The 14,131-nt window shown below is 38.6% G+C and overlaps 1 protein-coding gene across 1 annotated transcript in view; it reads right to left on the bottom strand.

Annotated features, from left to right (window-relative positions):
* Window positions 1-1,339: 1,339 nt before the first annotated feature.
* NFE2L3 (nuclear factor, erythroid 2 like 3) overlaps window positions 1,340-14,131 on the bottom strand; it is a 17,633-nt gene continuing 4,841 nt past the window's right edge. Inside the window, exons 2-4 of the mRNA XM_027896186.1 lie at window positions 7,092-7,193; window positions 6,301-6,384; window positions 1,340-4,128 (exon numbers count right to left, since the gene is read on the bottom strand). Coding sequence (XP_027751987.1) covers window positions 2,932-4,128; window positions 6,301-6,384; window positions 7,092-7,193 — 1,383 coding nt within the window. The 3' untranslated portion in view covers window positions 1,340-2,931. The remainder of the gene's footprint in view (window positions 4,129-6,300; window positions 6,385-7,091; window positions 7,194-14,131) is intronic.

Genomic DNA, 14,131 nt, shown 5'->3' with positions numbered 1-14,131 from the left:
AACAGTCCCACCTTGACGTTTCCATTTTTTGTTGCTATATCAGCAGCTACATTTACAATCATCAGCTTTGCAGTGTTCTAAGGTTTTTATTGTTCCTATGTTAGGGAGTTGCTTTTCTACGTAGTAGTAAGGCGGGATGCAGCCCTAATAGCTTTTTACACAGAGCAAGTTTGATAATCCGTGATATGTTTTTACATCATAAAGTTCCTGATTTTGTACACTTTAGGTTTTGGTTTCTTGAAAGTTAAGATCTATCCTGTAATGAAGCCTGGACAGATGTCAATCAGTTGTTGCCCACCTTTTACAACCATTTCAGTAACAAGTTTCCTTTATCAGTCCTGTTTTCCTGAATAGCTCTGGAAGTCCTGTACAGTCTCGCATTTCTTGTATAGGGGTTGCAAATACAGACTAAGGTGGTTATGTGAAGTACACTAAAAGGTTCAGGGTGTCTGGCTTAACCACAAGTCATTGAAGGATGTGAAAATGTTAAAGTATAGCCAAGACAATGTTTAGGTTTTGGTTGCGCTTTTTTTTTTTTTTTTTTTTTTTTTTTTTTTTTTTTTTTTTTTTTTTTTTTTTTTTTTTTTTTTTTTTTCTTTAAACATCAGCTAGCTGCAGAAGGGAAGGACACTTCACAAGCTAACACCAGTTGTTAGGTAATGTTAATGGCAGTCCACTCAAACTGTAAAAACAGGACCTTGGTCTGAATTCGGCCTACAGTTTTGTCTGTTCTCTGGGCAGATAGTTGAATGTTAAAATGGTGCAGTACATCCAGACCTAATGCTCAGTGTCTCTGTCAGTAGTGTTACAGTCCACTCAAAATTGGTATTATGCCGAAGAGGCGTTTGTAAGGGTACAATAGCTAATTGAATTCTGAGAAATTGAGATTCACACATACAGTTATTGAACAATAATGAGGGTTAAGTTAGCTGAGGGCAGTAACTGTTTCCCAGTTGGGTGTATATCATCTTAGCACCTGGGTTTTCAAGAGTTCATAGAGATCACTTGCCACTGCTACTGAAGGAGTGGCTACTGAAGGAAAGGATTATAATAATAATTGATTATAATAATACTGACTTAATTATATACTTTCCCCCCCTGCAATTAAAAATAAAGTTCACAAGTCAGCATATGTTTCTGGTACCTACTGCATGTTTTAGTTGAAGTTTGTGATCTAGCTATTAGATGAATTCCTTGTGAAAACCAGTTAGGATAGATATGCTTCACACTGCTGCTTTACCAGAAGCAGCAAATTTCATGGCCTCACTAACAAAACTCACTGCTATGAATTAACACTATGAATTTGAGGCTGTGGTGAAAAAAATAAAACATGCACACATTTATTTAAAAGAAATTTTTTAATATAAAATGCAAGCAAATTGTTCAAACAGGCTGATTTCATTTGATAATTCAGTGCATTTGGCACTGAGTCAGTGCTTCCTTTTTAGAAAATATCACTTGATACACTATCAGTTTTCTTAAATAAGTACAAGCAACCAACATGATTTACATGGTACAGGCAGGTTTTTTCAAAAGGTATATTTGGCATTTAAGCTTGTGTATGTTCTTATGTGTTGGTACAAGCTATTTTTTAACATATGTGACTGTAAATTTGCTCCACCTGTCATTATGCCATGACCAATGAGAATTTTTTTTAATACCAGTTTTATGTGTCTTTTTTATAAAAGATATAAAAAATTATTTGTGCTATATAGTTAGTAGTATTTATTTTCATATCTTACAGACTAATACACCTCAGTATTCCTTCCCAGTCATTCACTACATACCTTTTAGGCCATCTCTTTTTGCAACCTTTTCAGGTTGTAAAATAGTAAAGGACAGGATGATGTGTGTGATGTGTCTTCTTTTTCATAGCACAAAAAAATAAACTTCATTCACAGTGCTATCAGTGTAAACTCATAGTCACAAGAACAGATAAACAGTAATTTGGCTCAATTTAATTTACTTTAAAGATTAGGGAAAATATAAAAAAAAAAAAAATCTGTAACCTTGAAGACACTTAAAAAATACCAGTTTAATAAAGCCAAAAAGAAAAACTCTAGTACTTCTCCTTGAGGAAGGTATCAAAACAGTGGGAAAAGGGAAGGTACACAAGTAAATATATCCCAGTCACTAGGAAGCAGAATCAGAACTTGTTCACCATCAGCTGTTTTCATGAAAGAAAGCTGAGAATGATTCAGTTGCAGAGGATGAAGGTAAGACACCACTGAATCAGACACTTTCAGAATCTATTTGCAGATTGAGCATTTGAGTTGTAAAATTATTTGGTACATTAATCTCTGCTTGAAGCTGTGATGGTGAATGTAGTAAGGAAAATGCAGTACTAGTAGCCTCCTGGGCCTCTCTTCTCAAGGGAAAACTAGGAAAAGCAGAACAGTTCTGAACAAATGCAAAGCATGGATTATCTCTTGAGAATATGGGAATCCACAGTGAATTTAAGTTGGAGATGCACTAGAGCTACAATTTTTCTTTCAGTGCTATAAAATAAAATAAGGTCACTTTTCGTATGAAGAATCAAGTACTCAAGACTAAAACACATTTTTCTTGCACATGTAACTTTGATCTAAAGCTGGCTTTTATTCCCCACTGATGCTCTCCCCTCTCCCCCCATCACCAGCAACAAAATTCCTAGTTTTAACATAGGTATATAAAACTACACCTACAATGATGGGCTAGCTCCCTTAATTCTGACTAAAACTCCGATTTCCTCATTCAGAAGCTTCAGCTTTTAGACTAACAAATCACAGTCAGCTGAGTTTGACAGATCTTTGAATATGAAGTGTTTCTGCTCAATTGTTGTCGTTTCTGTTTGAACTACTGTAATCACTGACTTCCAGTTTTCACACAAGTCTCCCTGTTCTTCCAGGCAAAATAAAACCTATGTAATCTTCAGCCATCTTATCTTTGTTTCTACTCCTTTGTGGTATCTTGTTTCTGTTCAGATTTGACCAAGTGTTTGGGTATTATGAAAATACTACCATTACTACTGCAGTGAATGACATATTGGTGTGGGTTAACAGGTCTACCCTGGTCATCCCTCAGTCTACTGAAAATGTCACAGTACAAGTTGTTTAATTTTTGCTTTATCTGGCTGATTGATCGGCTGCACTGAGAGTGCTCCTTTCTAAGGCTCTCCTTTTGTGTTTGAAGATTACACACGTCTTCTTCCAAGTCAAGAATTGCATTTAGTTTGCGTTTACGGCAATTTTGGGCAGCTACCTTGTTTTTTCCTCTTCGTCTGATGTCACGTAGTAGCGACACCTGAGTGTCTGTCAGCTGGTTCTTTGCTAGCATGGTATTGAAAGAGTCGATGGGCATGCTCACAACTTCATCGATTGAAAAAGGTATTTTCAGAGCTTTTGCAGAGCATTCATCACTGCTATGGTTTGTATCAGTAGAATTATGGCACCTATCCTTCGCATTGTTCGATTTCTTCATCAGCAACTGTTGATGCTCTTGAGCAGATGCTCCTTGGCTTGGCAGCTGATTGTAAGTGTGGTTATGAAGAAACTGCTGAAGTGTGGCTTCTCTAGGACACTCTGCATCACCTGGATATTCCCCATGGTCATATTTAGCGTTTTCTTGGCAATGGCCATCAACAGCTCCTATGCCATGTGAAGGAGCAGATTTAACACCACTGCTGTACCCAACAGCATCTTCACAGCAGACTGAATAAGAGGTGGTGCTATGACTTGAATTCAAAGATAGTTCCAAATCTGAGCCAGACTCTTCAAAGATCTGAGAAACTTCTATAGGACCAAAGTCTTCATCCAAAGCCAAAGACATGAGTTTAATTTCATCAAAGTTATCATCATGGGCTGTTACGTTTCTAAGGTCAGCTGCTGAAACCAGCCCTGTCAAATTTGACCCATGAAGTAGTGATTCTGGATTTGTGATATTAGAACTTGACTCAAGAAAAGACTCTTGCCTTTGTAAATGCCACAGTTTTGAATTTGATTGAGTGGGGTAGTCTGTTCTTAGTAGCATGGCATCAGGAGGACTGAAACAATGGTGAAGTGTCTGAGTCAAATTTATATTGTGGTGTACAGATGATGGGCTTTGACCTCTACTAGAAGTAGCAACTTGTGTATCTTCCAGTAAGCTCACCTAAAAGATGATGGGGGGGAAAAGGGGATCTTTATAAAATTAATGCTTCTGTATCCCTTGCCTACACAGTCACAATCAATTTGTTTTTTAATAATGCACTATTTGACTCTATTAAAGCCAAATTTTTATATGTCAAACTCTTCTTCTAGCTATTCTGAATGCTGTTTCCTATCTTTACAAAGCATAACCTATACTGGCATATGGCAAAAGGAAGTGGGAAGGGTGCAGATGTAAACTGAGTTAAGGAATGGGAGAAGGACTTGCAAAGGACAGCGTGGGACTGATGAGTGTTGAGGGGTAGAAATGGGACTGTTGCCAAGTGTACATCAAATTACACTTGTATGTTACACCTGATCTGGTTTAAGAAAAGATCTTGCTTGGAGGAGTGGTCATGGCCCTTCACTGGTAGTGGTATTGATGATTCAAGGGTGAGCTGGTTCAGTGTGCTAACCTGTTAGAAAATTAACTTTTTAAAGAAGATAAATAGCTCACCTACAGAAGTTAACCAGTGAGAACAGTGGTGAAGAAAAGAGGGGTAGAAGACATGAACATTAGGATCTTGCTGTCACAGTCTCACTTTCACAGTTTATAAAGCTTTGGGGGGTGTGAGGTGCCACATTTGGTTTAGCTTACTTAACTGAGGTCTGTTGCAACCAGATTTCAACCAAATTCCTTTGCTAGTGAGTTTAGAGGAAACATCCCCACCAAGATCACACCTTTTGTGGATGTCTTTTGACTTTAAATTACCACTCAGTTTTTCTTTACAAAAATAAAGCTGTTTTGTGATCCCTCAGCCCTGAAGTCCAAACAGTAAACTGGACTGATAATGCTCCAGTAGCATTAAGGTCCACCTTTTCTGGGCCTGAGTTATAGTTGCTGGGTTCTAGAAGTAGAAAGCCACTGCCTGAGATTATGTCAGGTCACTTGCTGACAAGCAGAGTAGTCATATCCATGGATGGATACAAAATACTTGAGAATGTAAATACATTTAGTAGGAAGCAAAAAGGATTCCTCCATAGCTGAGCATCCTTACTCTGTTGCAGGGGAGGGCTTTTGGATTGCTACTCATTGAACAGACAGTGTAAAAAGCACTTTCCACAGGGAAGGAATGATGTACCATAAAGACCAAGTCTCAAAGTCTATAGATGGCACTGCATGAATAGTCTCAAATATAATATGGAACTGTGTATTATTAGAGCTGCATGAAGGCTACAGCCAAATTCATTTCAAATTATGAGAACAAAGAAAACTAAACTGATGAACTTCTGCATCTTGTTTGTGTGCAATCCATTACCAGAACTGAAGAGAGGAGAAGGCTAATTTCTGGGCTGGGAAGCACTCTCCAACCTAGAGATTATCAAACCTAGGTAGTTACGTTCCCAAATCTATGACATTATAAAGAAAACACTACTGACCCTGGAAGAGGCTCCTATGATGAAGTGAATGTAAGATGCCCTTGAACTAGTGCAAAAAAGGAATGTAGAGAGTAGCTTCATGGTCAATGATCACAGCTATGAGCTGTGGGAGAGAAGGGAGACTCCAATTAAGATAATTACTGGGGATTTTTTGTCAAGAGGGGCACACAGAAAGTAAACAATAGTATCAGAAGGCCAGAAACTGAATGGGTTTGCTGCTAATGCTGACTGACCTGATTTGCAGTGAGGATGGGTCTGTTCTGCTTGAGGGTAGTGACCTTGTAAGCACGTGACCCAGTATTTATGTCAACTGTAATCTTTCACTACAAATGCTCAATAGCTGCTACTCAGTGTAATAACTCAGTGCTGCTCTAGAGAAACACACCAACAGCTGCTGTACAAATATGAAATGGCATTAGGTTTCAGAAAAGCAACTATTAATTGAACTGATTAGGTTGTGCAGTGGCTCCATTCATCTTTGAACACCAGGTCACAGTAAAGACAGAGCTCTGTAGCTTTCATATCCCAGACAAGTTCCTGGGGAAAATTTTTTAAATAGAGCCTATGACAGCTGCTGTAAAAGGTGGGTAGGAGCATCTTTAGCATCTTCAGGTAAGATTTACTACTTTGTTTTGCTGATATATTCCTGGAGTGGGTGAGGTAGGCTGTGGTTATTAGATGAAACAGAATAAGTCATTACCCAGTAATCCCTGACTGTATTCCAATCTATTAGCAATACATGTTTTTTCTCATTTACCTCTAGCATGTTTTCCATCTGCGATGACAGAAGCTGTAAATAGCCCTCGAGGGAAAGAAGGGAATCTACATGGTTGCGGTTGCTCTGTGACAGAAGAAAGAGAAACGTGTTGTAAAGGACAGTTATTTTACATAAAAGGAGGTAAAAATCAGTCTGAGAGGAAGCAGAGCACAGCTCTGTGAAATAATGCTGCTGACCCCATCATCAAGTCTTCATACTGATGGGAGATAAGACGTTGCTAGAATTAGCAGAACAGCTCAGCTTTCACAAGGTCTCAAGTAGATTGAGTACCCTTTTCATTGTAGCTCTCAGAGAGAACAAACCCCAAAATGCGCAGAACAGTCCGGTGTCCCAAATGGAATTCTACATCCAAGCATCAAGCTTCACATAAATGGTGAGAGCAGTATAATTTATCATCCATTTCCCTAGTGTTTGTAGGCAAAAGAAAAGCCTTGCCCACAAGAACAACACTTACATGATGGAGAAGATAAAACCAAACTGAAAAATAGTTATTTGCAAGTGTTTTCTGTAAACTTCAGGATATTTCAACTACATAAACTGTACTGAGGGGTGGAGGGGAGGAGGCAAGGGCATCATTCACAAAATATCATCCAAAGAGATGATTCCTTTCCTGCCCTTGCAAGGGATATTCCAAATGAAAAGAGGAAATAAAATATTCCTTTCAAAACCTTTAACTCCATTTCTTTTCACTTCTCCTTATCTTTATGATTAGACCTATATTGTCCCTCACTTGCTCTTCACACTTTTCTCCCACTTTTTTCATCATTTACTTGATTTATGTCTTTCTCCTCCTCTTGCAGTTCCAGCTGATCATCTTCTCGGTGTGGACAGCAGACATCCAAAGCTTCCTGACATGCTTTCAGATCAACATCCTGAAGACACAAATAAAACAGTTCTATTATGAAACACACTGTCAAAATCAATCTTTAAAATGCACTTTTTTCTTTTTTTTTTTTTTTTCTACAGCTATAACATTTCAAATAAAATACACACTGAACAGGTCATGTGGATGAACTGATTGTGTGGACTGTGAGGGCAGATTGAGACCAGTGTCAGTTCAGGTGGGCAGCCAACACCTCCTATTCTGGTGCCCAGGCACTGAACCCATCTGCAGTAGAAATGGACACTGGAAACAAATAAATTCTTCTAATACAGATGATGTGATTTCATAAAAAGTTTGGGCTACTGATGTCATTTGTATGTCATTTCATAACATATTTGAGCCAGCCACTCAATGATGGAATTATATATATATATATATATATATATATATATATATATATATATATGGTCAGTTAGCAAAATCCTTCACTTACATGTATTGTAATTGCCACTCTGTTTCCCATCACTTTCATCACTTCATTACCCATTCCCATTTATCCAAATGATGAGTTTCTTTAATCTCCACTGGTGAAGTTGTTCAGATTTAGTGGTCTCAGAAACAATCTTCAAGTTTTATTTTATGTATAGTCATATCATCAGACTTTTCAAATGTTTATTATAGGGCAGGGGTGTTGCTAGGGTAAGAAGGAATCAGTGCTAATTTATATTTTTTAAAAATGCATATTTATATTAAAAAAACTTTGGTATTTTAGCTTTTATAGAGCAAGTCTGTATTATTAAAATGTGAAACTCAGCGGAATGGCAACCAGAAAATCAAGTGGCCACACTGTATTAGTTCCACATATCCCCAACAAAATGCTGTGGCAGGAGCAGAAAAGACAAGCTTTCAACAGCAGCAAACATAATGAGATGGTGTTCTGTTTTAAAATTCACAACAGATTTCTTTATTTTACAGGTTTGATATGAAAGCATAAATTCTATAAAACCTGCAGTTCTAATAGTCATCAAAACTATTTTATAGTTTAAAATATTATTTTAAAATATATTTAAAATATTATTGCTTATAAAAGCAATAATTTTAAAATTATTGCTTCATACAAAACACTTTAAAGATTAAATGTAAAAAGGTTTCAAAACAGGATATTGGAGTAAGATTAAATACATTTTCAAAATAAATTAATATTATTTTCATTTTTATACATTCTATTTAAATATTTTAAAATATGACAATTATTTTCATTTTAAAGGATTTTATTTTTTGCTTTCAATTTTTCTGTACTTTCTCTTCGAGATTCGAAGGGAACTTTAGTTTTATAAACAGTCATTTGTAAAAAAAGATAGACATATATAGGGCCCTCATCTGTCACTGTGATGTAAGAGGTACTTCCCTTCAATGACGCCTAACACAATTTCCAGTCATTAGAAATGATATTCCAATACACTGTGTCTTCTTTGTCAGCTGCGGTTGGAAATGACCAGATGACTTGTTATTGCCAAATATGAGAAGACAAATTTACTTGCCTAAACACATACATACACGTACAAAACAACAACAACAAAAAAACCCAACCATTTTCTCTATGTAGTAAAAGAGAAGAAGAGGGAATTTTGTACACAGGACACTGAGAACATGGTATGTAGCCACCTGCAAACACCTAAATGAGTTCAGTGGAGCTACTCACAGGCATGAAGGTGGTCCCTTAGTTCTGTGCTTGCAAGATTAGGCCTAGTCTTTAATTTTACAGAGAACCAAACTAATATTTATCCAATGAATGTGGTCTGCTAATCATTCTAATTAATAAAATTCATCACCATCAAAAGTGAATAAGTCAAGGACAACTGCTTTTAAAGACTTAAACAGCTCCTCTGGAGCCAAGGGCCTGGAAAGATGCTCCTGCAGCAGAGTCTTCAGCTGCTGAACAAAACAGCAAATTCATTACTCTATTGGCTGCAGAAGAGGCAATTGCAGGAAATAGTTAGAAATTTATTATCTATAGTGTGATGCCTCAAAAAAACCACAGTAAACACTGGTTTTGAATTTAGAAAGTATATGAGTGACAATTCAATGATTCCTATTGAAATTCCCAGGGGTACAAACCTAATTTCACTGCCAGAGAAAAGCAAAGCTTGCAGTAACTTTGGGAAGAGTCCATGGCATGTCCCACAGATCATTTTAAACCCTCACAGTTCAACTTGCTTATGGTGCAAATCTGACTGCATGTGATGTTGGCCTGCTAAAATCCACAACGGAGATGGTCCTTCCCAAGACCATTGTGAGGAGAACCAGATTTCTGATGTGCCTGAGGGGACAGCTCTTTTCTGAAGGGAAACTAAATGCTCCTGAAGCTCACTGAAATTTGTGAAGAGTATAATGGATTCAGTTTCCCCAGAATGTCAAAGACAACTGAATTTTCAGGTCTTTTCCTATGAATATATAAAGCTGCTGGCCACTAAGGAGATGGGGAATATTTCCAACCACAAATTTTAGGATTTCTCTGGAATCTGCATTGATTTTTATGTATTAAGAAAAAAAAAAACATTATCTGACTATTTTCCCTGCTCAGCCATAGACAGTATCTTGGTACCTTTAGTTTGTAGGCTGAGCGCCACCAACTGCACTCCAGGATCACACACCATTTTGCCCTAAGGAGCCTTTGGCTTAAGCACAGCACGAAGGTCAGAGTCTCCATCCTTTGTGCTTTTTTTTTGTACAAAGTTCCTCCTCATGTGAATGGAATAGAGGTGCCAGTGGGGATGGGAGGGAAGCAGGGTCTCACATTTGCAGTCATGACCATTCCCTGTAGCTTACCAAAGGGAATGTATCATCTCTTCTGAAAGAGTCTAATAATACTGCACCATGTGGCTTTGAATATTAGTCTTACTTGTAAGGGTTAAAAACTGATAACTCACTTGAATATCATTGGTTCCTATGTTGGATATTGTCTCTTTGTATTGGCTATCTAAATGTCCAATCACCACTCGTCCCACCAGCCTATATAAGCTGGGGGACATTTGAATAAACTCTCTCTTTTCCTGCTGGCCTCCCTGTGTGCTGCGTGCTCTCTCTATTCCGGGCAGAGGCCCCTCCGCTGCCTGTCCACGCCACGAGGGCAGGCAGCGGGGGGGGGAAGAGGTGATCTCAGCCCTAGGAACCTTCACAGCGCCGGGAGAGACCCCCGAGAAGCCACTGAAACCCCGACACTTACTGACACTATTTCTTCCTCCAGCAGATAGTATTAAAATATACTCATGGCTGCTCACACTGATTATTACTGCAATAAGTTATCCATCCTCAGAAAAAAAACTTGTTTTCATCACTACCAGGACAGTTTCAGAAGGACCATGGCCCTGTAACCAGCTTTTCACAACCAGCTTTACCAGTGATGGTATAGATACAGCATGTGCAAGATTGTTCATATCACCAATTTCTACATATGGGACCATTTCAGTGAAACCCTCTATGGAAATTGAGTAACACAACGGAACTTTTTCCTCTTTGTTTCTCAGTTTTGGATTTTAACAAAAATCCCCTGGATTATGCTGATAAATGTTTATACTCTGACATTACACTTTCCACCAGCTTGGAGGTCCTCCCCAGTGAGGAGGCAACAGCCTTTCCACTTCTACCACTGGAGGGTGTGGAAGTTCACACCTCCCACAGCAGGCTGTTTCCAAACCCTAAACTGCAACCCTACCTGAAGGCAACCTTTGATCTACATTTGGAAGGATTTTTGCGCAAGCACAAAGCCAGAGAGTTACACTGAAATTCCCAGTAAAAATAATAATTAAAAAAAATAAAATCCCAAGTATCTCAAGTTCTCTCATCTTGCTTCTGCATTTACTAGTCTGAGTTGGGTTAAAGAACAGTCTAAGTCTGATTTACCAAATTATACACCAGCCTTGCAGGTGAAGGGCTGGGCTCTAACTCTGCATCTGCCCTTTCCCTAAAGTACAATTTACCTCAGGTCAACTATTGGCTTCGGTTTTTCAGTCTTCAGAATATGAAAAATAGTAATTTATGTCAAATCTGCTATTTAAGGTGGCCCAAGAATTAATGGGTAGGTGAGAGAAAGTACAGTTTTGTGGGTGACCTGTCCTATGCTGAACTGGAAGGTTGATGCCTGCTCTGGCAGGTTTCCAGAGTTTCTTAATCTATGTTAAAAATAGAGCCTTCAGTTTCCAATTAAGTCAGTCAGAGTACTGATCTCAGCATGAACTGGGTGCACCACACATCAAACTATCCCTCCCTGTATCTCCTCCCCTTGCTTCCCATACCCATGTGTTGCTTGTTGTCCATAAAAGAATGTACAGGGATCAGAACCTGTAATGATAATAAAATATGAATGGGCTTATGTGATGTATTTGATGGGTGAGCAAGGTACCTCTCTAGAAGCAGCAGAAAACATAAACATGCCATTTTCAGCTATTGATCTATATGCAGTTGGCAAACAGGGCTAAAACTACACAGCTCAGGGCTACAAGTGCACAGAAATATCTGAACTAACTCTGGAGTGACAGGAAGGTCTTGCCAGAGCAGAACAAAGCAGACAGGGTAGCTTGCCTGGGTGCACAGGTAGCACTGAGGGGCAGGGGGAACCTGCTACAAATATCCCAGTGCCAGAGCAAAGGTACATGACCACAATTATTTGCAAAAGCACATTTTATTTTGTGCTGATTACTCATGTATCCCATTCATGTGCTGTCTTCTAATTACTCTACATTACATTCTCTGTTTTAGTTGCTTTAAATTGCTTCACTGATGTCATTAACCTTAGAGATGCTTTTCTGCAAACTTCTGTCCCTTTTCCTTTATTAACTGCACTTCTCTGTAAAACTGGCCCTCCTTGTTATTAGCTGAAAAGATGCAGCACAAGCCTGGTGATCTTTGCCACATTTTGAATAATTAAGTAGCATTTCCAGAATAGAATCATAGAATGGTTCGTGTTGGAATGAACCTTAAAGATTGTCCGATATTAGTAGAAGTTAGGTGAAAGAAATATAGCCTCTGGTAACGTAACCAGTAGTTTAATTTTACTACTTTGTAGGATTAAATACAATTAATAATTAAATATAATGATGCATAGCCAATGTCATTCAGCTCTAAGGTTAGTGATGTTGCTCTCTGCCTGTATACTTTAAATATGTGATAATTAACCTTACCAATTGATATCTACTTTATTTCAGTTAAAGAGGAAAACATTTCTTGCTGTTTCTCTATATTCATAATGAGCCCTAAAATATCCTGAAAATACCAGAATAGAAGAGTACTTTATTATTTGAAATGCATCCACAGTTTAGAAAGCATGGAGGGTGGAATGGTGGATGTAAACACCAATTCCTTTTTATGTTATCTATGGCTAGACTTGAAATGACAGTAAACCATGTTAACTACGCAATGCAGTTGAGTAAATCAAGCAGTGCATAGCTGTGATTCCAAACGTGGCACCTGCAAAATGTTTATGACATATTTGCTCTAAATCCTGATGATAGCAGCTGGGCTACAACCAAACGCAGGTGCGAGAGGCACTCCCACGTGTTGCAGAGGGATGGTAGCCCCCCCTCTCTAAGAACATGAATTTCAGGGGTTTATATAGCATGGCTCAGCTACTACAAAACACATAATCTGTGCTCTCTCTTACAACATAAACACAAAATTAGCACCAGCCTACTCCCCAAATGGAGGCAGAGAAAGGTACAAGCTGAAGACACAGACACTGATTGTAGGGGTTAACAGCCGGTCTGTTGGCTCCCTGGAAGAGGAGATTGACTTGGGGAACTTTCCAGTGTGGCCTTGAAGATAAGTAAGTTTTACACACAGGCTAACTGGGGAACGAGGGCGGGCTGTGAGTCTGTAGATTTGGTATGTGAGAACCACAGCCTTGTCCTTGGACATCTCCAGGTGTCTCACGATTGCTGCCAAGTGTATCGGTAATGATGAGTGGCCAATTAGGATGTTATTGCTTGCTTGCTACTTGCTTGCTGCTTGCTTGCCGCTTTTTGAAAATGATATAAAAGGAGCTGGGATTTTTAATAAAGAGGAGGCCTTTTCTTATGTCGCCCTGAATCAGCCGTCTTGTTGTTTTTTTGTTGGACCGTCACGACATAATGATGACAACTGATAGTGCTGCCACTGATTTCAATTAAGACATCAGTTGTCATGCTGAAAACACCTCAATATCCCCTTCAAAATGAGCTTTTAAAACTCTTCTAACACATAGACCAAACAGGTTTACACTCCAGCCATTTGGTCCTGCCTGTGTTGATTTTTTCCACCAGAAACTGATTTCATGATAAAGGATGCAATATACCTGACAGTAAATGTGATGAAGGTTTTTACATTTATTCAGTCACTCTTTCAGATTGAGCACAGTAAAAAATAACACACCCCCCTAAAAAATTCACCAAAAACCACAACCAAAAAAAAACAAACCAAACAAAAACAAACAAACAAACAAAAAACACAACCAAAAACCCAAGAGCTCTTTCTATGCCTCTGCTCTCCGAAGATGCTTTCTATTCTAGTCAGTGAACTACATGACTTAGAGTTCTGTAAGACACCTCCCTCCCTTCCCCCTCTACATTTATCCTAGATTGGTTGTATATCCTCATTGGTATGATGTAGTCACTACTGAATAAACATAAAAGTATCCAGGGACTACCCTTTCTGATAAAACTTTGCCCACAACTCAGCTCCAGATGTTTTCCTTTCGAGGTATTCTACTCCCAGCTACTGACATCATCGCAACACCAAACACCGAACAACTCATAGCTCTGAATTAGGGAGAGCTGTTAAAATCCATAGTATGACACTTTATTCCTTTAGGATTTGAATATCTTCACCTTCCTTCTGACAATGTATGTAATTCCTCTTCTATTTTCCACATTTACCACACTGCAGTTCTTTCTTCTTTATGCTCGATATATGCACTTACTCTCACATGGACTTTTCATGCACTCCCCCCCCCCC

This window comes from Empidonax traillii, unplaced genomic scaffold (genome assembly GCF_003031625.1).
Source record: "Empidonax traillii isolate 1590-97213 ecotype Southwest subspecies unplaced genomic scaffold, ASM303162v1 scaffold17:size2698205, whole genome shotgun sequence".
NCBI lineage: Eukaryota > Metazoa > Chordata > Aves > Passeriformes > Tyrannidae > Empidonax > Empidonax traillii.
Note: the sequence above shows the minus strand (reverse complement) of the source record. Positions and strands in the feature narration are given on the sequence as shown.